The 26,251-nt window shown below is 37.7% G+C and overlaps 1 protein-coding gene across 1 annotated transcript in view; it reads right to left on the reverse strand.

Moving 5' to 3' along the window:
* GRB14 (growth factor receptor bound protein 14) overlaps positions 1-26,251 on the reverse strand; it is a 74,343-nt gene that overhangs the window by 32,644 nt on the left and 15,448 nt on the right. Inside the window, exon 3 of the mRNA XM_064451482.1 lies at positions 3,442-3,598. Coding sequence (XP_064307552.1) covers positions 3,442-3,598 — 157 coding nt within the window. The remainder of the gene's footprint in view (positions 1-3,441; positions 3,599-26,251) is intronic.

Genomic DNA, 26,251 nt, shown 5'->3' on the forward strand with positions numbered 1-26,251 from the left:
ATCTGAGCTGCTTCGGAAGTGATTGGTACTGAAGCACAGCTCTTCTTGGCACCCCGACTGCCAGTGCTGGGCTGGAGGTTCAAAGGGAGGGTCCCCTCTACACACCATGTAACTGATCTACATGGAGTAAATGCGTTGCACTGATCACACAACAGGCTTGAACAGGAAACCCCAGTCACTGAGGAATCTTGAAAGTGATCATGGACTGGCCAGAAGGCAAAGATTTCTGACTATCACTAGAGGAGGAGGTGACACATGCTGAAGAAGCCCCACTCTATAACAAACTGCCAGAAAATTAGAAGCAATATTTCCTGTTCACTGATGGGGCCTGTTGTATTGCAGAAAATCATCAGAGATGGAAAGCTGCTGTACGGAGTCCTATATGACAAGTATAGGTGGAAAAAATTAATCGAGCTAATTTGCAGAAGTAAAGGCCATCCAGCTGGCTTTAGACATTACTGACCAAAAAAAGTGGCCTGTGCTCTGTCTCTATACTGACTCATGGATGGTGGCAAATGCCCTGTGGGGGTGGTTACAGCAATGGAAACAGAGCAACTGGCAGCGCAGAGGCAAGCCCATCTGGGCTGCTGCATTATGACAAGACATTGCTGCCTGGGTAGAGAACCTGGTTGTAAAAGTATGTCACATAGATGCTCACGTACCTAGGAATCGGCTCAGGAACATCAAAACAACCAGCCCATGGGTCAGGCTGCTAAGATTGAAGTGGGTCTGGACTGGCAGCATAAGGGTGAATTATTTATTGCTTGGTGGGCCCATGACACCTCAGGCCATCAAGGAGGAGATGCAACATACACATGGGCTCACGACTGAAGGGTGGACTTGACCATGGACACTGTTGCACAGGTTATCCATGAATGTGAAAAATGCACTGCAATCAATCAAGCCAAGTAGTTAAAGCCTCTCTGGCAGGGAGGATAATGGCTGAAATATAAATATAAGGCCTAGCAGACTGATTATATCACACTCCCACAAACCTGACAATGTGCTTACAATGGTGGAAGCAACCACCAGATGGCTGGAAGCATTCCCGTGCTCCATGCCACCACTGGAACACTATCCTGGGCCTTGAAAAGCAAGGCATGGCGCATGGCACCCCAGAAAGAACTGAGTCAGACAACTGGACTCATTTCCAAAAAAACCTTGTAAATACCCAGGCCAACAAACCTGGCATTAAGTGGGTGTATCACATCCCCTATCATGCACCAGCCTCCAGGAAAATCAAACAATACAACGGACTATTAAAGACTGCACTGAGAGCAACGAGGGATGGGACACTTAAATATCAGGATACACATTTAGCAAATGCCACCTTCTTAGTAAACACTAACAATCAGGCTGGCCCTGGCCAGACAAAAGTTTTATGTAATATAGAGTGGGATAAAATTCCTCTAGTGCATGTAAAAAATATGCTGGGGAAGACAGTCTGGGTTACTCCTGCCTCAGACAAAGGAAAACCCATTCATGGGATTGCTTTTGCTCAAGGACCTGGATGCACTTAGAGGGTAATGCAAAAGGATGAGGAAGTCCAAAGTGTATCTCAAGGGGATTTGATTTTGGGTGAAAATAGCCAATGAACTGAATGGTATGACGTTAACTGCTATATAATACTGTATGTCATCACTTCTGTGCTTGCTATGTGCCATATCAATCATATTACAGTAAGAATCACCCAGAGCAGTGAAGAATGAACTTTGATGAAACCAAGCAAAGTGCAGTGGTGTTGGAACCAGAACTGGCTTCAGCATGCAACAATCCAACACCACACACTATCTCTCCTGCCTTGAATGTTATGACAGATGCAGGGCAAAGTCATGGACTAAATGAACTCAATGCACATTTTAGAGGGATGGCCCACAGACTAAGGGAACGATATCTGTATGCATATATCAAAAGACAGGGAAAGTGGTGGTGATTAATCAGAGTTTATTAGAAAGTGAAGAACCTGGGCATGACGTAGGTAGTATAGAATAAGGGGTGGATACTGTCCTGGTTTTGGCTGGGATAGAGTTAATTTTCTTCCTTGTAGCTGGTATAGTGCTGTGTTTTGGATTTAGTATGAGAATGATGTTGGTAACAGACCCATGTTTCAGTACTTAAACTAGTAAGGACTTTTTCAACTTGCCATGCTCTGCCATGTGCACAAGAAGCTGGGAGGGAGCACAACCAGGACAGCTGACCCAAACTGGCCAAAGGGATATTCCATACCATATGATGTTATGCTCAGTATATAAACTGGGGGGAGTTGGTGAGGAGGAAGTGATGGCTGCTCAGGGAGTAGCTGGGCATTGGTCAACGGGTGGTAAACGGTTGCATCACATTATTTTGCCTGGCTTTTCTCTTTCTCTCTCTCATTGTTTTCCTTTTCATTGCAATTTATTATTATTATAATTTGAATTTATTTTATTTTATTTCAATTATTAAACTGTTCTTTTCTCAACCCATGAGTTTTCTTCCTTTTGCTCTTCCAATTCTCTCCCTTGTCCCACTGTGGAGGAAGGTGATCGAGCAGCTGGGTGGTGCTTGGTTGCCGACTGGGGCTAAACCACAACTCTCCCTTATTTAATTTGTCTTAATGTGGTTTTATAATGCAAAATTACCTCTATACACTGCAAAAAAGGAACAGAGACCAGAAGTTTACAGCTATAACTTTATCTGAAATCACAGGTTACACCTTTTAAACTGTATAATAGAAAAAGAGGTTTTTTACTACACCAGAGGAACACTGATGATATAGAAGGAGTTCAGACTGTTTAATTTCCAGCAACTTAAAGTGCTAAGTATGAAGTCACTTCAACACAGTTCATTGGTCCATAACTGGAAGTTTAGAAGAATGGTTTGGTTTTGGTTTGCTTTTTAAGTAGTCCTGTCTCAGAGTTCACAATAAATCTACCCCAGCTGATTGTATTGAAGAAAACACTGACAGCCTGCTCTGATGTTGTTTCTGAAGACCGAGTCCTATCGTTGAGATAGAATAGCACTGTGTAACTGGTTTCTGTCCTTGATGTCAGATTTCACTCAGGTGTGTTGGGAACAACAAAGATTTTATTTGCAATGAAGAGCATCCAAGTCTTGCTAGAGATAAGCAGGAAATACCACTAAAAGAGGAAGAACTGCCAAAGAAAACATGGAAGAGCGGGGAAGAATTTGCAGTGATAACCTTAATGTTCAGTGTCCTCCAAATCACTCTTACAGATGCAGATGAAGCCGTGTGAGGCAAATGCACTATGAAAAAATGTACTTTATAGCTATGCTTTCAAAAAAAGAGAAACAGAAGCAACAAACCACCAAAAGAACAAATTCACACAAGCCATCCCCATCATTTTGCCTCCAAGCCTTTTTCTATGAGAATTGTACTTCTATGTGAAAATGAAAACCAAACACCTTATTTACTGCCATACCATTGTATAGTATTAGTCTTACCTAAACCTGTGTGGGTAAGTTGTTCAAACAGAGTCCAGCTGTGGTCATCAATATAGTGGTTCTTCAATATCAACAGCTGACATACATCCCTGGCTGTTATATCACTTGGTACTTCCAAAGCTCTGCTAGTGTCATCTTCACTATACACTTTAATTACCTGCAATAAATAAAAAAGCTGAAATATCCATAAGTTTAATCTTTGATTCAGTTAGTCCAACTATGTTCCCCTCCCAGCTTCATGACTGATACAAGAACGTATACACATAGGATGCAATACTAAAGACAGCCATTTCTCTTTAGTGCAATGGCATAACTGAGAAACAAACAGCTGAGCAAAGCATATCCCCCTTTTAAATTTGGCTACTGGACATCCCTTGCCACAGGACACTGACAGATTGGTGCATTCACTTTAAAAAACAAATGGTAATGGAGAGGTAAATAAAACCAGTGAACCTGTACATTCTGATATAAGCCAAAGAAGAAACCACAGAGGATAAACAGTGAAACTCAAGAACTGTTGCTGCAGAACTGTAGGAAGATTTGATAAAGTTAGAGTTAGTTCAGAGAAAAGCAATCAGATTTGAGATGGTCACAATTCTACAGACATTAAGAACAGGAGATGCTACAGTGGTGCTTCAAATTTTGCCAAGCAAGAACTGGAACTATGCGTAAAAAACGGCACATATACATATTTAGAGAATCAAAAACGTCATACATCATATGAGGACCAGGAAAGTAAATAACATGTTCTAGAAGATGTACATGCAACAAACTTATCACAAAGTAGACAATTTTTTATCATGTTTTATCTCACTAGTTTTTCCAAGTTTCTTTATTCTATTAAGTATGGGGGGGGAGGGGGGGAAGAGGCGATACAAGATCTCGTGACTTATACTTGTCATTTTCACTTTTAAATTTCAGTTAAAGTATTTATTTTTCAACACTGATACACATTTTAGAGTCCAGAAGTACAAGTGTCCATTAAGTTCCTGAAGAGGTGAAGCTAAATCAGCTTACACTTAAGTTTCAAATGAAGACACTGAGGAAGTCTTATTGCATACCAACTGTTTGAAAGAAGGCATAACCATTTAGGTACTTTTTTCTGTATTTTTTTTCTCTGAAAGAGAATGAGTCAAATGAATCAGATGAATCAGTGAATTGGATGAAATTGATGCAAATCACTAGTGCCCTGTCTTCATAACCTCTGTACAGTGCTTATTAAAGTCAACATACAAGGGTTGGTTTGGTGTTTTTTTTTTTTATAAAAGTAGAAAACAATTTCATACTCCTCACAGTAGTCAAGAAACTCAGTACTCTGTTAGATTTCCTCTATTTCTCATTTTTTAAAGTTAGACAAAGCACAAAAAGGGAAAGATACTAAGGCTCCTGACACAACGATCAACTCTCATCTGCAGTACTGTTATGTTGGAATAGTAACATAGTTCCCAAAATAAAACAGATGTTTGAGTTTTTATTATAAACACAAGCAAGTAGGTAAACATGAGCAGTAGGTATAGAAGATTTTATGCAACATTAAACACGCCATAACAGTCTTCCAGGTACTCAGAAATACACTAAGTGATCAAGTCTGGAATGCATCTTTTTAATCTTTTTATTTTCAGACAAGGATTTTCACCTAAAAGCCACCCAATGTCAAAAGACTGGGAAGTGAATACATGAATTAATCTTTAAGAATGGGATTTATTCCCCAATATTTACATTTTCCAGTAGTGTGAAGTAACACTGGACAACATCACTCCCTCTCTGTCAAAACAGTAGGAGTCTGAATGCCCATCCCTAGGGCAGTGCCTGCTGTGTACTGTGCCAATGGAAACACTAAGCAGCTCACTTGCTAGTGATGCTCTGGCCACAACAGCAAGAAACACGGCACAGGTTGCACTACCCTGCCTACCCCATCTGGGCCAAAGTACAGACATCTTACCGACAAAGGGCGTCCAAGACATTTTTAATTTATCTCAAAACCACCCTCTCAGTTTATTCAATTGATCCATTCTCATCAGAATACAGAACACACCTCACCTGAACTTTATGCACAAAATCTAAATACCATTGTAAACCCTTCATTAAACATCAAGACACAAGTTCTTACTTTAAAGACAAGCATGCTATTGTCAGTCAGTCCTTAATTACTACCTTACTAAACACAAGCTCATTTCAAGCATCTAATGAACAATCAGCAATGTATTGTTGCCCTAACTTGTTAGAGCAGCGCCTTCTCTGCTTTGTGCCGAAGTTGGCAGGGAAATGTGCAAGGAGCTGCAACTGTATCTCTTGCCACCTGCTTCTCTCCCACTAATGGCAAAAATCGAAAAATAAAAGAAAAAAAATCAGGTCAGCTCATCCATGCTTTCCAAATATCAGAACAAGGGAAAATTACTCAATTTGAAAACCACATCGACATTGTAGCACACTGTTAGCCTTACTCCTCTCCAAAAAACTGCTTTTCTCTATGGAACTATGTATACGGCAGTTGGTTACAAACTTTGGCCCAGCATATTAAATCAGCATGAAGTCCATGATGATTTGCTTTAATATTTCAGCTAACAAATGATGACAGCTCAAGAGCTCCACATGAGGTTCAGCCATCCTTGCCACAGCACCAATCTCCAGGATACTGCAAACATTAAAATCACGCTTCGAAAGTAGTGAAAATCTCTATTCATTAATCAACCACCTCAAAAGCAGTGTCTTCCAGGGAAAACAGTCAAACCTTGGAGAAAGCCTATCCAAAGTTTCCACAGGCCTAAGCTACAGCCCAGTACTTACATTTTTGGAAGAAGGGCAGGCAACTCAAGAAGAGTACAGAGATCTTGTTAGGTCTTGCAGAGAGAAAATTAGAAAGGCAAAAGTCCAGCTAGAACTCAACCTGGTCTCTGTTGTAAGGGATAACAGGAAATGTTTTCACAAAAACATTAACAACAGAAAGAGAATCAAAGAGAATCTCCATCCTCTATTGGATGCAGAGGGGAACATTGCCACCAAGGATGAGGGAAAGGCTGAGGTACTAAATGCCTTCTTTGTCTCAGTCTTTAGTCAGGCCAGTTATCCCCAGGGTATTCAGCCCCCTGAGCTAGAAGGCAGGGACGGAGAGCAGAATAAACTGCCCCCCATAATCCAGAAGGAAGCAGTTTACGACCTGCCGCTCTACCTGGACACTCACAAATCTAGGGGATTCGAAGATGAAATTAAAAGGGGCGTCTGACAAGATGCACTGTGAATGGGATGGAGGGCTGTATAGGTGAGTAGACAAAACAACATCCCGTTGCCTTCAAACATATCTGACTCTGGGCAGCACTGAAGGTCAGGGACAGCTTTATTAGCCTCTCTAGCAAGTCTGTGTCAGGCTGAATCTAAGAGATTTTACATGCTGAAGTGCCAGAAAGAAGACAGTACAGAAGGTGAAAGGAAGGGGGAGAATTAAAGCGACTGTCCTAGTATTGGACTAGATGATTATTGTAGGTCCCTTCCAACTGAAATATTCTATTCTATCCTATTTCTCAATATTCTCACAGTAAAACCAGGGTGAGAATCCATGCCAGCGCCCTGGCTTGGGACCCTGCCAGCACATATTAGCAACTACAGTTTTCTCCAGGTACTCATCAAGTTAGGTGGTGTGCTTGTTTTGCAGCAAGAGCACGTACAGCCCATGCTGAGGCCCTTGACGGATGATTTTTTCAGAAATTCTCTTTAAAAGGGTTAAGAGTCGCAGTGCAGATGACTACACTCTTATTGCTGAAGAAACAGAAAAAGACTTTTTAAAATGCTGAAGAAAGCAACACAAGTCATGCTAATGAGCTGCCTGCGGCCATTCAACCCAGGGAGTGGGAAGCCTTGGAGGTGGCCTTGGACTACGGGAGCACAGCTAAAACAAAAGAAAACAACAGAACAAGAAAAAACAACAGAAAAAAAAAAAAAAACCAACCCTGAGTTTATACTCTCTGTGAGTATTCTCAATTGGCTTTCAAAGTACGGGGAAATAAATCCTGCACAAGTCTAGGACAATGGATCACCACAGCTCACAGCTATGACATGCTACCTTATAAAACACAAATGCTGTGCCCTTTTCCTCTTCCTTGCAAGGGATTCAAATACAGCAGGAGACACCAGGCAGGCAGTCACCTAAGGGACCCTTCTGAACTTCCATTACAGTTTTAGTTTAACGAATTGAATGTGATGGTGTAAATCTCATCAGTTAGAGTGACTTTTGAGGAGGTTTTTAATTAGAAAAAGTTGCTCAGTGTGCACTTTCTGCTGTGTTTGAAGCAAAGTCTATTGTAGGATTTGCTGGGAATGTATTTGTTCCAAGGGGAACGGACCACATGAAAAAGGATAAATTTAAAATCCCATTTTCCCTTGGAAATTTATTGCAATAAATACTTCTCTTCCCAGAAGTAGAGGATGCTCCAAAAATTAAGGGGTGGCAGGATTATGCTAAAGATGCAGTTATACTGACCTCCTATAGAGATGAGGAAGCTTGAGTGACCACATCTTTATTTTTATTAGCAGTTTTCATCATGCCTTGGGCTGGCCAGTCATCCTCACTCTCTTCCATTTTTACCCCTGAAAATTTGTCTGAGAAGTAGCACACAAGAAAAGAGCTACTAGTTGAGAACAAGCTGTCATTACACTTTTCATTACCATACACACTCAAGCTTTGCTCTAAAGCAAGCTATTTAACTTCCCTTGACTATACCTATTAGTAGACAGTTAGAAAAAGTTGCCTCAGTAGTGCTCGAATCTTCTTCTTTACTTTCTAGTTTATAAATAGAAGGAGATTTTAGTTCTTCCCAAGGTCAGAAAAATAAACATCTCAACAGCTTCCATTTAAGCCACTGGAAGTAAGAAATTAGCAGTTTTAGTATCTTCTTATAAGAGGAAAGCACAAGCTGAGCATGACAAACATTCATCATTTTCATTGCCTAGGGGAGCAGGCAAGGAGGTACAGCTTTCCTATGTGTCCTCTCTCCATTTTTCAATATATTAAAACTCAGCCAAGATCCCAAAAGTATGTGCAATGCATCTTTATCCCTCCAAAAATTATTTTGATAAGAAATGTTGCTTCAAAGTAAAATACATTATTGTTCATATTTCACTAATCATCTGAACTCAGAATGTGAAATCAATGTTGACAAATATACCCCAGTATTTAACACAGAAAAGGAAAAAGGACAACATAGCTTTTATACTAAAAACATAATCAGAAGGAGCAAAAAAATCAGAAACTGTAAAAGAATAAGTAAAAGAGCACATAAGGTAATCAGTGTGGGAGGAAGGAGAAGCAGGAGAAGGCTGGACTCCACTCCCCCGAGTATTCTTCCACACTCAACCGTCATCTCCACTACAATAATTAAATAATGTGTTTCATAGACTTTTGAGAGAGGGTGTCCAAGTCTGATTCTTCAGAATATTCAAGCCATCTGTTTTGGAAGTTCCAATCTGCAGAAACAACACAAACATATGGAAAGACCATACCCTGCACCAAGGAATTTCGAATTTCAAACTAAGTCCTGACGTGTGAAAAAAGCCAGGTAGAGGCAACATAAAAAGAACCACTCAGCTCATGAAGTCCATATTTAGGTGCCTACATCAAAATTATCTGACATTTACATTATTCTTAATGCTCCTGCATAGTCATTAAGACAATGGATCATCAGCACCTTAAAAAAAAACCCAAAACACCACACACAAAACCACAGGCCACTTTTATTTTTAGAGATACAAGCACCTAACTTTAGCTTATCACTTCTACAATTATTTTTCCCCCACGAATAAAACATCGCATATTTTGTACTTACATTACAATTTCAGTCACATTTATGTTAAATGCCCAGTTATCATATGCAAAACCAGGCCTTAAAAAGTCTTACACTCCAGGGTGCCATACTTCCCCTGAGATCCTGCCGGGCACTGTGCTAACCCTTGTCTTTAGTGTTAACTAACAGGCTATTTGCCTGAAGCATTTGTTCTCCAACTTCCAACCTTGCTCCCTGCTAGACAAAGTTTTTTGCTTATTGATATTGGCAGAGGTAGGGAAATTTGGAGTGTATTTGAACTACAATGGAACGACTTGGAAATTTCTAGCATTTTGAACTATTTTATGACTTCTAGCACTAGTCTGTCTTGGTTTTAGAGAGAATCAGCAAAACTGTACTTTCATAAAAATATTTAAGGGCAGGTTAACTCATGACTAGTTAAAAAAAAAAAGTGTTATGAAAGTTTACTATCTTCATTATTAGGTGTGAATGCAAGGCTTCCCTTTTAGATATCCCAGTCTACAGTTAAAAGGCCAGCTCCCAATACTTCCTCCAAAGGAAAGATTTCCAGGCCAAAAGGATTCTCACAGTCTGCAGAAATCTACATGTGTCATTAAATCCGAAATCCAGAATGGTTGTCCTTAAGCCTGTGAACCTTTCTTCTGAAGAACAGTTCACAAGACACCACATGATTTCTGCACAGACTTGTCAACGTGTATAATTGGGCAGGTAGGAACTGTCACCCAGTGATTAGGTAGAATTCCTGGAAGCCTGTCCACGGGGCAAAAGGGCAAATCTGTGTTCCAGCATCCAATAAAAAAAAAATTATGTAAAATACAGGTCCCAGTGAATCCTGACTTCTTATTTAAAACACAGCATAGCTTCAAGAGGCAGAAGGAACACTGCTCCCATGCAGAAAAATATACAGGATATATACACAGTAGCTTAGGTGACACAAGCATTAGACTTAAGATCTCTGTCATGCACAGAGTCCCTGTATTCCTATCAGCTTCACGAAGGGAAATTTTAAGATCCTATTGCCAGCAACATTTTCTATTCTATGATCCCAATGTTCTAGAATACCTTGCTTTCTTCTCAAGGTACAAACCAGAAAATTTATCAAAAACAGCCAAAATAGGGAGATTGGACACGAAATGAAACTGTCGTCATCATCTTCAATAGAACCATCAAGGCTATTAAGGAAAAGTTAAGCACCTCGTATAGCTTGTGAAGCCATATATTGAAGACTTGGGAGATCAATTTAAAGAAACTGCAGGTAAGCCAAGTCACTGATTACAAGGACAGCAAACATCAAAGAACAAAGTAGTTGCCCAAGTATGGTCCCACAAGCACTAAAAGATATAAAACCACTAACCAGTTGTAGTTGTCTTGCAACAAAACCAAAGTCCCAAGAAGAGAAGAGCACAGTCTAGGAAAATTGCCTACCATTCCTACCACAACCTAGAAAAACCTCATATTGTTTCCAAAATCTAACCATTTTTAAAAAGACAGCTCAAAGAGCAAAACTAATGTCAATTTCCAGCCTCTATTCAAATATAGGACCACTGACAAGAACAATTTCTCTGGCAATTCATTAATTTGTTGCCTCAAAACACAATGAATTTTTTTAGACATAAATATTCTGTTAGTTTAATTTCGTGGTAGCAGTGTGCACACACTACCAACTAAAACAATTTCTATTTATTTTCTGTAGTAGTCTTCTGAGAGTTTACCATGCCACTATGGCAACTGTCTATATTGTATAGCCCATACAGTCACTCCTCTCCCCAACTCTTAGTATGGTCCTACCTAATCCAGCACAAGATTGGCCATCCCATGAATGGAAAAATCACACACACAAAAAAGGAACTAAGCAGCAATGTGAAGAAGTAACAAAAAATATTTGAGATTACCTACAGGCAAAAAAGGTCTAATTCTTAGTTTTAAAATATATATGTGCCATCTGACTTTGGGCAAGTCAGTATTAGTCCCTCAGTTTCCTCTTCATAAAATAGGGCAGGGGAACTGAAATCTGTTTCTGTACAGAAAGGTAACAGATTGAACTCATTAAGATTTGTAAAGCACTTAGACTTGCTCATATGAAGACTGCTTTAGAGGTGTAAATATGTTGTATTATAAAAAGGGAGGTTAAATTATGCAGGTCTCCAAATTATAATAAGCTATGCGCAAAAATATACCAGCAAAGTTCTTTCAAACGAAGGTTAGGACAATCACGTTATGATGTTAGAAAAAATGGCAGAATGAGGACAATGCTGACATGCAATCATCTCAAAGACAACGTCAGTAAAACTGGAGAGGAACAAGGTTTGAAAGACAACAGGAAAGTTAAAATATAAATATCATTATTTAATCCTGAATGTGATATATTCACTTTTTCAATATTGGTCAACAGAAGCAAAACATTTATAAATAGTAATAAAATATTAATAGAATATTTCATTTCTCAGTATAAAACTGAACAAAAGGCAAGGTCTAGAAAAAACAATTTCCACGCTTTGAACAATTAGCTTGTAGTACTACTTTTAGAGTCGAAAGTGAGACTATTGTTATCTATACGATAACTATAATTGTATGATACTTTGCTCAAAAAGGTACTATAATTGGAGAATGAAATAACAACAGCTACATTGTGAAGTTCAACATACTGTAAGAATTGCAGTAATAAATAACATGTATATTAAAAATAGAAAGTGAAAGATTTATCACCATCAACAGCCACTACCACAACAAAAGACCAAACCAGGCGTAAGAAATGCAAAGGGATCTATAGAAGTAAAAACCACAACAAAGTCCTTAAACAGAATGCACGTTATTTATAAGAAAAGGCGGAGGTGGACGGGACAATTTAGTTAAATAGAGTGTCCCAAATTATTCTGCCTTAAAAGAGATCTTTTTCAGACTATGGAGATTCCAAACAAAAACAGCTAAACAGGCATTTCAAGTACAACTTGTAAGATGTGTATGAATAACTAGAAAGCTGTGAGGAAATTTAATCATTAGCAAAATTTTCAAATAACACAATTCCATGGAATAGCAGAAATAAAAGAAAATTAACATGTTTGCTAGATGATTAAGCAGTCAAAGGATCACTTATACAAAATAAACACACTGCAGAGCAGCTAAATGATTTATTTGCATTAATTATTCAAAACCGATATGGAAGAATCTAGCCTTTAGAGGTGAAATAAGATTGCCAGTTTAAAAAGAGGGGACACTGGAAATGAAAAGGCAAAAACCAAACAGTTAACACAAGGTTATACAGTCTAAAATTTAAAGAAACTTAAATGGCAAACCTCAGTCTATCTTAACATCAATAAAAATGGAGGCTTAGGCTCCATCTATTACTTTATCGGGTGTGCACAGGGTATAAACTTCTGCTCAGTCCTAAGAAAGGGGAAAAGCGCAAGGGCTATTGTGGCAGATTAATTTTGGGGTGTTGCATTGTGAATTTGTGAGCCACTGTTGCCAGGCAGATAGGTAAGAATCTACTAACATCACATGAATCTGTGTCTTCCTAGAAGAAAATCCAGTCTTAAATTTATGAAAACTTTTCACCATCTTGTTCATAGCAGTTACTAAACTGGCTTAGAGTAATCATCATCCTTCTGAAAAATCTCTGTGGGGTTATGCAGTTCACTGATTAGTATCAATAACTTTTCCCAAGTCCTTCAAAAAGAAGAGCTATTTTGAAGATTAAACAGTCATGGAGGAAGAGACTGCAAAATATACTTGGAATGAACGGTTCATTTTTAGAACATCTGGCCATAGTCAAGTAATTTCAGAGTCTTACTCACACTAACCTTCAAACCAGAGTGGAGAACCCACGTCTTACAAGCCATGATAAAAATAAGTCTTAGTTATTTTTCATTACATTATTGAGTAATGCTAAGTGTGTACATTAACATCTCACACAAAGGTATTTGAAAAAACTCTTGACCCTGGGAAAGGTAAAAGGTTCCCTATTTCTGTCTTCTATGTACTCCTTACTTACAGACAGTTAATCAAATGTAGGTCACTTCTCAACCTCATCACGCAGCACCCATTGCTCCCTGGTTAATCTAAACCCAGCACACAGACAGGTAGCTCTCAGTTAGGAAGACAGAGTTTTACATCTTCCTACCCACTAAAAATAAATCAATAATGATGACAATACAGTGAAACCTGGGTAAAATTCTTTAACCAAGGGAAAGTAATTGTAGAACTCAGTGGAAAACGTAACATAATCCAAGTTCCAAAAAAGTACCTTTGTACAGAAGCTACTCTCTCCCTTCTAGCCACGCACTACCCCCTCTTATTCTCAGAATCACCATGCTCTTTCATATAGTTTAGTATGTTCAACCAATACAACTCACAGTACAAAGCTTAAGTTATTTAAGCCAAATGTACATGCTCTATGACCCATTATCTTCACTTGGAGCTACCTTAATATTTATTCAGAAATCCACAGAAAATTGCTAAAATAACTAGCAAGGTACAAAATTCATCTCAGTAGTGGCTAAGAGTGTCATATTTTGACCCCAAACCAAGTCTTTTATGAAAAAAGTTCAAAAGCCTTATTGTTTCATTTGAAGAGATCAATACTGAGACCAGACTTGATTACTGCAGTAATGTTAATAAGAGCGTACTTTCACGTGAACTTTTCTTCATGAAAAGTTAATTCAGTGGAGGTGAACATCTTATTAGCCCTATTAGTAAACTTATGTTATTTAGTATTTCAGTCCTTTGCTTCCACACCGCCTGCTAAGTCTTAACTTTACATAGCTTTTATATATGTAATAGTAATACACAGCTTTACATTTTATGATATATAATAGCAACATTTAGAATGCACTTACCATATACTGATGGAAAAATATCCAGTTAGACTAACTGGACTTAAAAAGAGGGATGGGATGGAAAAATCATACTAGAAGATCGGAAGAATCTGACTTGAAGGAGGAACTTCAGTGTTTCAGTTTTTAAAAAATGAGTTTGGGAAATAGAACAGAAAATGAAAGAAGTTCCCAGTGCACCGGTGTTCTTTATCCCCCAAACTAGAAATTTAGCAGAAATTATCCACATACAACTCTACTTTCCCAAGAAGTCATGTATGAAGATCGGGGGAGAAAGCAAGTTCAGTATGAAAAACAGTGTCTTTTAGTGGCTTTGTTTTCTGTGTACAACAAAGTTAAGGGCAGAATGTTATCAGCCTCATGTTTGAATAGCTTGTCCCTATTTATGTCAAATCACTAACATTATTTAAATGAGGCTTTCTGTATTTAATAGTGCAGTTTGTCCAACATATCCTTCGCTTGTCAAAGATAAATAGAATGCTGTGTTCCAGCACAAGAGAAAGCAAATCTGTTACTGCCACATTCTGGCTGCACTCTATGTTTCTGAAGAGATACCAGCTATAAAAAGAAGTACCTATTGTTTCTTCCAGGTTTTTCGCGCTACGGTGCTGGTTTCTCAGTAGACCAGATCTCATGCTGAAGCTGAGAAAGACCAAGTCTCTGAATAACACCACTAAGAGACCAGTTAGTTCCTCATTTCCTTTGCAGCAGTCCTAAAATAAATTTATTAAATAAAAGAAAAAAATACTTTTTTCTTAAAACGTTCTTTCACTTCTACAGTTCTGTACAGAAGTTCTGACTTGAATTATAACACAGCTTCAAAGCAAAGAATGCCTTTGTTATCATCTTTATCACCTATGTATTCCCATGGAGGTCACCAAAGGAAAACAGAATGTAGACTCTGTAACACTAAGCAAAGTTTACATTTTTAGCTAAAGAAGATACAGTATGGAAATTTCCTCAGAATTTCTGGAGTGGTACAAGGAATGTCCAGAGCAAATATGGCAAAGGTTATGGATGTTATTAACCCACTATAATAAATAGTTGTTTTAGAATGCTGAAGAACTTTCCCATTTGGTATGAGACCAAAAAACCTGCTTTGCTGGGTCAGACTACAACATCCCTCCAGCCCAGCACTGTCTCTGGGTATCTGTTTCTAGTCACTGGTGGTATATAACAGCAAGGTTTAACTGCTGTAGAATAGCTATTCTTACAGAACATTTTATCCCTCAGCACTTTTCAACTTGCCTTTCATTTTATTCACATAGGATTGCTCCCTCTGGCCACAGCATAAAATCCAAATAAAGAGTACATTCTGCAATAAAGCTAGTAAGTCTACTCAAACCATGTAAAACCTTCAACTGTACATTGTTGCATTATCACAGGTTTGTCATCAAATTCTGCCAACAAACCCAAACCTCTACAGGAACAGAAAAGATGACCTGGGGTACCTGGGCATGGAAATCAGGCCCTGTAATTGTTGGCGAAAATGTAATAGTCATCTAATGCAGGTGACACTAAAATAAGCAAACAAAGTGGAACAAAAAAATAATGTTAAGTGGACGATGTAGTAGTAAGGAGAGACTAATAATTTCAGAAATTCAGTGTATTTTGACAATATTCACCTCTAATCATTTGTTCTAAAATGAAAATGAGGTATATAGACTGAACATCCTCTAGTCATACAGGGAAACTGAGAAATCAGTAGCACATTTCTCATCTCTACACGTGCTGTACTACCCTACATTCAGAGGTATTCTGGGCTGTCTGGCTACTGCTTCTCTTCCCCACACAAAATCCATGGTCATATCATCATAAATGTATGTATTTTATCTGTGTTATGATCATCCTAAAAGCCTTGTCAAACAGGTTACCTGAAAGGATGGTGACAGACACCAATCCAACAAGTTAAAATCAATAGGACCAAACGAAAAATGACAACACTGAGGGGTGCATAGGCAGCTGGTGAATAATTTCATGAGCTAGTTAAGATTGGCTGTCAAGTTAATATAAGAGAGGCAGAAGGCTCCAATTGCTATTCAGTCTAGATACTATTTAATTGCTAACCTCTGGGAGAGGGAATTAACTAGTTCAGAAAAGCAGCCTAAGTGGTCTAAGAAAAAAAAAGCATGATGTTAGGGCAAAGGTCAGAGGTGGAAATGATACAATATGCAACAAGAGGGATGAAAAAGCACTATGAAGAAATCAGAGCATGCTGAGGAACAGTGGAAAAAGAGGACTCTAGTAGGAAATAAAGGAAAAGCATTAAGGGTGTCAACTGAACACTTCCTGCCCGGACTCAGTCCTTCCTAACAATTTCAGTGGTGCCAAACAGAAAAGGTATCAGCAAAGACACAAAGAGCAGAAAGTTGTAACCTCAGGGATGTGCAAGGCATGGAAAAGAAATGAACCAAAGTTAACATTTTTTATGCCCAAGCATGTGTATTGGTAGAGATATAGGTCAGCAGTCCAAGAAAGCCATTAGGACCTGCCAGAGAGAGGAGATGAAATATGTTATGAGAAATATGATGAAATACGAGACATATGATGAGAGCCTATAAACTCTGGCTCAAGAAACTGGGCATGTATTCTTGGAAAGTGTGACTTAGGAAGTGACTTGCCTCGTATTGTACTGTTCCCTAGGCACCCATTATGTGCTATACCGTGCCAGAATAAATCTGTTCTCATATACCTACTTTAAATTATGAAAACCAGGTTGCCTTGACATAATGTAATCATAAATAAAAGGGTTGAAGGCAACTGAATAAGGGCAACTTCAAAAAAGAAACTTTAGGAAGTCACTACCAAGCGTAAGAGACTAAGAGGGACTGGAACCAGGGTAAAATTTCCAGTGTCACAATAGAATTATATTGGTTCAGAAGTTTTGATCATACAGTCCTAACTTCTTTTTTAAGGTCCTTAAGGCCGCTGGTGTTTTGTTGGATTGGTCCTGCCTCTGTTCCTGACCCACGGGCAGAAAAACAAGGAGTGGGAGAGCGCAGGGCATGGCCAGTACCATAGCAACAGCATGAAAATGAGGAAGACAGAGAGCTTAAATATGAATAATTCCTTGGCGCAAGGTAATGGATTTTCTTTGTATACATTAGTGTATCTTCAATTTATCAAAAGTAAATAAAATATTCTAATTTTTCAGGTACTTGCCATGTATTGTAGCACATTGAAAGTAACACACACAGAAGGCATATAAGTATGGGAAATTTGATTTTTTGCATAGGACTGATGCCAACATCTTGTGTGCAGTTTGTTGAGTTTCTCCCTCCCTGCAGCAATGCAGCATAATCAGTACAGGGTTTACTACCAGTAGAAATAACTATTCAGAAATAGCTCTTGATATACTTCAAGGCTAGATAACACAGTCTGAAGGTCAAGTTCTGACTTCTTGACGCCTAATTTATTCAAGAGACTAGAGCTAGAAAATGGCCAAGCACTTTCCTAAATTGATGAAAAAGCCATTTTTTTTTTCCAAAGGATTTCTGCCAACACAAAAGGATTATGAGCAGAGTAGGGCACTAAACACTGCCAATTTCCTTGGTTACTGTATGAAGAATGTTAGATGTTCAAAGAAGGCAAGAAGAAACTGAAAAACATATCAAAGATTTGTTCAAGAACTGAAGACAGAAAGGAAACAGAGTGCAACGTTAATTGTGTCACTAAACCTTGTCAAACTATACAAGAGACAAGTAATGACCAAGTGTATTAAACCACTGAGATTTTAAAAGACTTTTTAAAAAGCTCTGTGCACTTATTACTCACTGTCTCCTACACACACACGCACATACATACATCCCTATCTACCTTTCATGGCAACTATGAAGCATAGTGCTATACATTTTAAATTCCAGTATCACTGACGATTTTGTGTACAAAATATAGTGTAAAATTTGATTGCTTGTAGAGACTGGAATATCACAGGATAGAAAAAAAACTCCCTCTCCACCCCAGTAGCTGAACCATAGGGACTGCTGAAGTTAATTCAATTTTGATTTCATTTATACATATGGGATCAATTTTATACACAATAAAAATGGTAGAAAGCTTTACTGGTTTCATGTTATTCAAAGCAGGAAACATGACTGGCCAACCGGTATATGACTGCTGTTTCAGAATCCATTTTTAGGTGCCTGCTTGAGTATAAAGAGTACATATTCAAAGCAAAAATTGGTCCCAGAATGTTTCTTAAATATAGGATCAGATCTAGATTTATTTGGCCAACATCATCAAGGACAGGAAAAGTCCTGCAATACTTTCCCCTGAGGAGGCCCTGTCAGTAGCTCTCTCCTAAGAAGTCCCTGGACCTAACCAGATCTCTTCCACAATCACAGAAAATGTTAGTCTGCCACCCTCCTCCTTCCCCATCACTCACAAACTGAATCTAGTGTCAGCTTCTATCATGAGTAGGTAATTTAGTATCTGCAAGTACAGTATGACAGATGACTGAATTCTAGGCAGTTCATTAATCTTTTCATAGCTAACATGAAAGTTGTATGCTCCCTCAAACAAGTATCTGAGGGAGACACTTACAAAACTGGTTTCACAAGTTTTTATGTATTATCAAGAGGACGCAAAAGTTCCACATCTCCCCAAACAACACACAGCCATCTTGGCACATGTTAAATACATGAAGGTGGCAAGACCTTTCCTTGTGCCTACATACTAGCTTGGCCTTCTAGCAATTTTAAACATGAACTTCTTCCAAAAAACACACTACCAGTCTCCTGAAGTCAGTGTGGAACTCTGCCCATTCCCAAATATACTCCTCCTCCTCAACCTTCCTCAACTCTTGTTCTGGCTCAAAACCCTTTACTATTTGCATCAGACTCTGCAGATCCAGTAGCAGCATATCCTGATGCTTTTTCCTCTTAATTTATTCTAAGATCTAATTTCCAGTCAAGCCCATCTTACTGCTTTACCTGTGGTTATACCCACTATCCTCACTCAGATCCCTCAATAAGTCATGAAACAAAACATTCAATTAGGAGTAAGACCTTACAGTGGTTCAAATAACTCACCTCATCCACCACAGGTCTTCTGACCACTGCTCCTGAAGTATTTAAAGCACTCTCAAGTCCATCCCCCACTTAAACCTCTCATCTGTCTTCAAATCTTTGTGGGATTTTACCCTTTCTTTTACCTTATTTTATTCATTATTATATTATTTATTATTGTATTTATTTTTATTACTGTAGAAGAGACAAAGAGGGCATGGGTGTGGTTTATGCATCTTTAAATGACTATTTTTCAAACTGTTTCTAGAGAAATGTTTTATACATGAATGTATTGTCTGCCTCCAGTTATTTTATAAAAGGTATCCATTTAATGACACCATTATCATGTCACTTAAAGTGCCTTATGTAAAATTCCTGGATTAGCACATTGGCCTTTCATCTCAGGGAACGCAAATGCAACACCGAAAAATTACTTTCATGCTCTTAGCCTTGCAGACATACATTACTAATTCTCAGTACAACTTGGCTTAAGTGACCATTTTTCGGGGGGGGGGCAAGTGTTGATTAAAGCAGCATGTGATTTCAGGCCAGAAGAATAGATGGAATAAAGAGAATCTTGAAAATTTTCACGCTTATACCAGTCCTAGATTTGAGCAATCTAAACCATATCCTCATTTTCTAATCAATATTTCTTCCATTTAAAAGACACTATGCAATCTCTTCAAGAATCACTGGAAATTATTCAGCTGCAATACATACCACCTATGTACACAGGGCATTGTGTGACCTAGTATGCTATGAAGCTCCCAGCTGCTGTGGAAAAAACTACAACTCTCACTGGTCTTACACCTTGCATGCAACATCAGGTGCAGAAGTAGTACTACTTATCGCATAAGAAGTCTAGTAGACTTGTGGGTGTTTATCTTGAATAAGTGATTGGTCTTTACCTGACTGTGAAACAATGCTCTGAATGCATTATGACCTCTAAAATCTAATTTCTTAAAAACATTTTAGAGAAGAACAAAGTTATTCATACAAAAGATAAAGATGATGTTGGATTAATTATATGTCTAGTCTAGATACACACTATAAACCTGGTTTTAATAGTATTCAATATGCATAACTCCCCATGCTTATTAAGCGAGTTTTTTCTGCCTGCGCTAAAAGACCCTTTGGAATCTAAACGAGGCCCTGTAGCTTTAGTTAAAAATATATTACTTAGGAATAGAAACACGTCAACTGTGATAAGTACTTCATATCAGATTTTAACACAGAAAGAAGTATGAAATAACTTTGGATGCAGCATATTAGGTATCTGGAATGAAAATGAGAAAAACCCATGTATTCAAGAAAGTGGCAGGACAGCCAGATTAGCATATTGATAATGCAAAATTCTACCTTTTGTGAGGGGAAAAAAAGAAAGAAAAAAACCATGCAATTTTTGCAGTACCATAATTAAACTTCACTTCTTACACAATTACCCATTCTATGAATTTAAGAAATAATCATTGGGGATGATCAATAGCCTAAAATAATATTTTATGAGCTAATGCTTAAGTTTCTCTTGACTATGCAGTGCTAACGTAAGATTTTTACATTTCCAGATCCTTCTTGCATTACAAAAAATGGAAGTTGTACTGCTTTAAGTCAGAGATCATGATGTCTAACGTTCTAATGTACATGAGAAACAGAAAGAAATTTATACACGCATATGCATGCACAAATGTTACCCCCTGCAAGCAAGGCTCCCTCCTGCTTGCCTTCCTGCCTTCCCTCCCTGCAGTAGTCCAGTTCCACAAATTAGGGTATCGCTACGGAAATAACAAAACCACCTTCTGAATATAGAGAAGAGATACTTTTAGGATGAATTCTACATGCATAGATACAAACATCACAAGCATAAACAGGACTATTAAATTTGGCATACAGTGAGCCTCAGTGCAGACACATGCCTTTGGAGATTTTTGCAACTCTGTGTAACCCAATACCTACCTACGGCAACATCCTGTGCTTCCTCCTTCTACTTCTACTTCCATGGTTTTTATTTTGGGCTTATAAAGTACACAGATAAAGAGAAGTAAAGCCAGTAACTGTTGACTGCTAATTTAATAGTGGTGTGAAAATATTTGTGTTTTAAAATAGGATAGAATTATTCACCATGCATTTATCAAAAGAGAAAAACCCTTAAGTTTCCTTGGAGAATGATGCTCACCTCTCAATAGCAAAAAAAGATAAGCAATCCATTAAAATACACAGTACAGTTAAAATTGAGTTTCCTAGCCTCTGAATGCTACATTGAGCAAAGTTACACATCTCTCCCCTCCCACACAGCATGAAGTACTGCTGTGTGCATACCAAAGGACTCCAATACAACTACACACTGCAAGACGAGAGACCTCCATCTCCTAACATACAAATAACCAAAAAAGAGCCAAAAAATAACTATGACAACTGACGATTTGAGACTGGGTGGGATACTGGGGGGGAGGGAGAGAGGAAGGGGGGGAACCACAGGATTGAGGGAATGAGAGCTGAGAAGTTAAACTTAAAACACAATTTTTAGAAGAGTATTTTTGAGGAGTGTAACAGAGATATACCAAATTGGTAGGATAAGACCATGTAAGAGTACATATTGCACACATCTAAATCTGAAAGGCAAGTTACTATACCAGAGTAATAGTATATGATGTTATTAAGAGAGTAACATAATATAGTCTGTACCAATCGCACTAACATTGTGCTCCCCCTCCAACTCAAACAATGAAGTAATCCAAAAGAATACCATACATCCCAAATCAGTCAGAGCTATGTGCTCATATACTACAGACCCACTGGACTTATACCATAAAAAGTATATGCTGCGTCCTGTGTAAATTGCTTATGAGAACCATTTAATACTGTAGCAATATTTCAGTGAAATTTCATTTTTCACACTCCTGGTATATTAAAAGCCTCTGAGTAACAGAAGAGTCTATTAACAGTGGTTCAGGCACATTATGCAGCAATGAATTTTTGAAAAATATCTACACATTTACAAAATAAATCAAACTAATGAATTAATTACATTTTGTTTGAACTAACTTCTTAGAAGTTAATATATCTGGCTTAGCAGAGAGTCATATTTCCATACTTAACTTCCACGTGTCTTTTTAGCTTGATAGATACCCCCAATGCATAAAGATACACTGGGCAATCCTAGTACATAGGTGTAATCATTTTGCATTGCTTCCAGTTTTTAGTGAGATAACAGAAAAGGCAAGCTACAGCAGTTACAGAGAAACACTGTACAGTGTTACCCTGATTCACAAAATACAGGATGGACCATCCACTACTAAGGTGTTAGCAAGAGAGACAGGGTGAGGAAAAAGCACGTCGTGTTTACGGCTGATCCAAAGCCTGTGGAAGCAGACTCCAATAATCCTCCATTAGGAACAGTATCATAGCCTTCTAGAGAGGCATATTTTAATATTCGGAAATGTAATTATGACACTTCATATTTAAAAACTACATTAATCTGTAAGCAAAATCAATGTCTTGCATAAGGTACAGAATTACGTACATATACATACTTATATATATTATGTAAACATATATTTCACATAACAAAATAAAAATTCTACATTTATCAGAAAAGAAAAATTCTTATTACACTAGAGAAATAAAATAAATGAAAAATTAAATATAGCCCTGTTTATTTTAAACATTGTTTATTTACATTAAGCAAATATATTAACAACCCATACTAAAGTCAGAATTACAAGACTGACTTAAACGCCATACCCATTTCTGCAGAGTTATGGGCATAACTCTGCAGACACTCGGGTAGGACTAACTAGAAACCAACCAATGAGCTTGAACGCTCATCTTCTGTCCTTGAAAAGGCCCACACCGATATCTCTGGCTATAAAAATAAGCAGAACAACATGCATTTCTATCACTCAGAACCCTGTCTTCACTGTCAAAACAAAAAACAAAACAGCAAATCATTAAAGACTGTATTCTAGCACTTTACACTGAATGGTTATAGTGTTGATGTTGTTTTCTTCCCCCCCGCCTTTTTCCAGAAAAGAAAATATTCTTCAGTACTTCTGATCTTACGGTTTCAGGAAAGTAACTGAGCATAAGAATAGACGCACTGAATGCATGGAGTTTAAGTCTATGATTCTTAACTACCTTTATTCAAAGCAGCAGCAAAACTCCCCTTTTACCTAAAGTAATGCAATTTCTGCCTTTGCAATGCAACAACGGCCTGCAAATGTGGCACGTATGATGTTACAAATGAGTGAAATTTAATACTGTTTTATGAACTCAAGTTGCTGATCACCCTCACTCACATATTCACTTTATGTATCAAATATCTGCCTAACAAGTCTAGTTTCATTAATGTGGTTCTACTAAGGAAGCCAGGGTTTTTTCTTTCCTTCTTTGTCAGAAAGGGTAAGAATTTACATTGCCTATATGACAATGCAAGCTATACTCTTTTTTTTTTTAGGTCTTGTAACATGCTTAACAGCAGAAAAACAGTTTCCTGTTTTCATGCAGCATGAGTAATCAATAATCCTATTGTAAACCAAATTATTAAACAGATGTTAAAATTGTTATATTGGATATTGCCTTTATAACTCTTGAACAAGCAATTTGCATCAGAAACTGCTCACCATAGGTGAAGACTGCAGATATTCTGCAAATATTATTTGTTTTATGCCTAACATCTCAAACAATAATGTATCAGATATACAGACTACTGTATTTTGTTTCATAGAAAGTTACTGGAAGTCTATTATTTAGCACACATCTGATGTATATGTCCTAGAAGCATTCAGAACTGACTTGGCAAATAAACCATGCTAAACCATGCTAAAATTCACTAGCTCATATTGATAGTGGTTTTTCCCTCAGTAATTGGAGATCAGCACACTCTGCAGTAATCCCAAAATGTCTAGAAAAAGAATCTCCTCTCCAGGATGTAAAAAAATATACACTGGCAAGTCTGAGATAAACAATGTGATTTCATGTAATTTTCTGTCTTGAGAGTTTTGTAAGCGGCAAAAATGACATACAAGTCACCACCACCAGTAAGATACTTCAGAATCCATTGATTCAAAGCATCTATCTTCATGCTAAATTACTTTCCTGAATACTAATATCAGTAGGGCTTTGGTAAATTCAATTGACGAGCAAGAACACCATAAACAGAAAAGCAACACAGCTCCTTCCCAAAAACTAACGCGCTCAACACAATGACATTTTACCTGCAGCTCTCCAATAGTAATAAAACACTTCCAAGGAATAGGAAGTAAAGACAAGTATTTTCCTAAACTTTCTAAACCTGTTGTCCTTGACTGAGACATACACAGTGGAAAAAGCCTGATAAGAAACTGATGCCAAGTCACAAGGAGAATTTGGAGACAGACATTTGTTCCTTGTTCAGTTAGCTTTAAAACAAGAGCTTTTAATAAAGCCATAAAACCAGTTGAAATACAGAAGATATTAGCCATTTCCTTGGCTCAATAATAAAGGTTCAGTTTTAACTTTGACTCATTTTACATTGAGCCTATAGCAGCAACAGATGCCTAGCAACATATCTTCTAGGTTTAAGGTATTGTACTTATTTACTTTTCTTTTTCTCTCTTAAGCTCCAGTCCAAAATCCTTATGACTGTTTTGAGAAATCAGAAGAATAAAAAACTATTCTAGAGATCAAGTTTAAAGTGTTAATTCTGTAACATTTGGAATGAATATCCTTTTCTACTAGACATCGCTATGATAAATGTCAAGTGTTTGCAATTAGGTTTTTACCTTTCAGGCACAAAGTTTTTATTTCCTATGGGAGCATGTTCTCAAAATTCTATGATATAGCTTCAAAATTCTGCTTTAAGATTCAAAAAACAACTTGTGGTACCACAGCCTGATCCTGTAGGCATTTTACCCCCAGGGGTATTAGACACACATATGTTTGCAGCACCAGAACAAAAAACTCCCTCTACAATCTACTTCCCTTGGATCTTACAGAAAAATGTTTGGGAAACAGTAACTGTACATCTCACTGCATTGCATTAGTGGCTTCACTGGGAAAGAAACAAAAATAACCCAAGCAATTTTCCCTTACCCCTGGGTACTGAAGGTCCTTGACTCTTGACAAGCATGTGCAGCTTTTTATCCTATGAATAATACTGACCTATTTTTTGTCTGCAAGGTGAAGCAGAGGATTATTTTCCTCAGGGAGACTATCTGTATTTTATTTTCTCCAGTCCAATATACAAAACAGACCTATTTAGAAAGTACGCAAACACTTAAGTGTTGTGCTTGACTTTGTAATAAAAGTCCAATATTCAGATCTGATTTGATTTTAAACAAAAATATTGCAGTAATTTACTTATGCTAATGAAAGTACACATCAGCTGCACCCAAGAGTACTAAAAATGACACTGAAGAATACCTTCATCTCTTAAATTTCATGAACACCAATTTAATAAAGTAAAGTAAAATAAAATAAAATAAGGTAAGGTAAAGTAAAATAAGGTAAAATAAAGTAAAATAAAATACGGTAAAATAAGGTAAAATAAAATATAAATAAAAATAAAATTAAAATAACATTAAAAAAATAAAATAAAATACATCTCAACTGCTAAGTGCAAGCCTTGCAGAATCACTTTACCATCTGAAATCCAAGAGGATTTCTATTCATAGGTGTGAGATATAGAAAGGCTTTGAAAGCCAATTATGCCTTCAGGGAAACATATGTAATTACTTTTTTTTCTACAGGTAAAAGATTTGACTTGTCTGTGGCAGGTTTGCAAAGAATTTTGCTGGTGCTGGTGGACAGGAAGGAAATCAGATCCAGCTCACTTGCCTGAGAGCTCTGTAAAATGAATATGTTCAGGCAGCTTTTCGCTCCTATTTTTGTCACTAAGCTACCAGATACAGTTCTGAAAACGTTGTGCAGATACTTTTTAGATACTTCAAAACATAAACCACTTCCACTTCTTGCCACTAAAGAAAGCACGACTAAATTGAGTGGGCAAAAATTGAAAAGCTCTTAGTAAGAGTTAGTAGCTCCAAGTAAGGGTTTTATAACAACATATGGAACAGAGATATGCTGCTAGTAGAGGGAGGTCAGTGATGTACTTAAGGCACTGGATATGGAGTCACAACAGCTGATCTATTCCTGGCTCTGCCAGACATAACGCAGGAATGTGGGCATTTATAGGTAACAA

This window comes from Phalacrocorax carbo, chromosome 5 (genome assembly GCF_963921805.1).
Source record: "Phalacrocorax carbo chromosome 5, bPhaCar2.1, whole genome shotgun sequence".
NCBI lineage: Eukaryota > Metazoa > Chordata > Aves > Suliformes > Phalacrocoracidae > Phalacrocorax > Phalacrocorax carbo.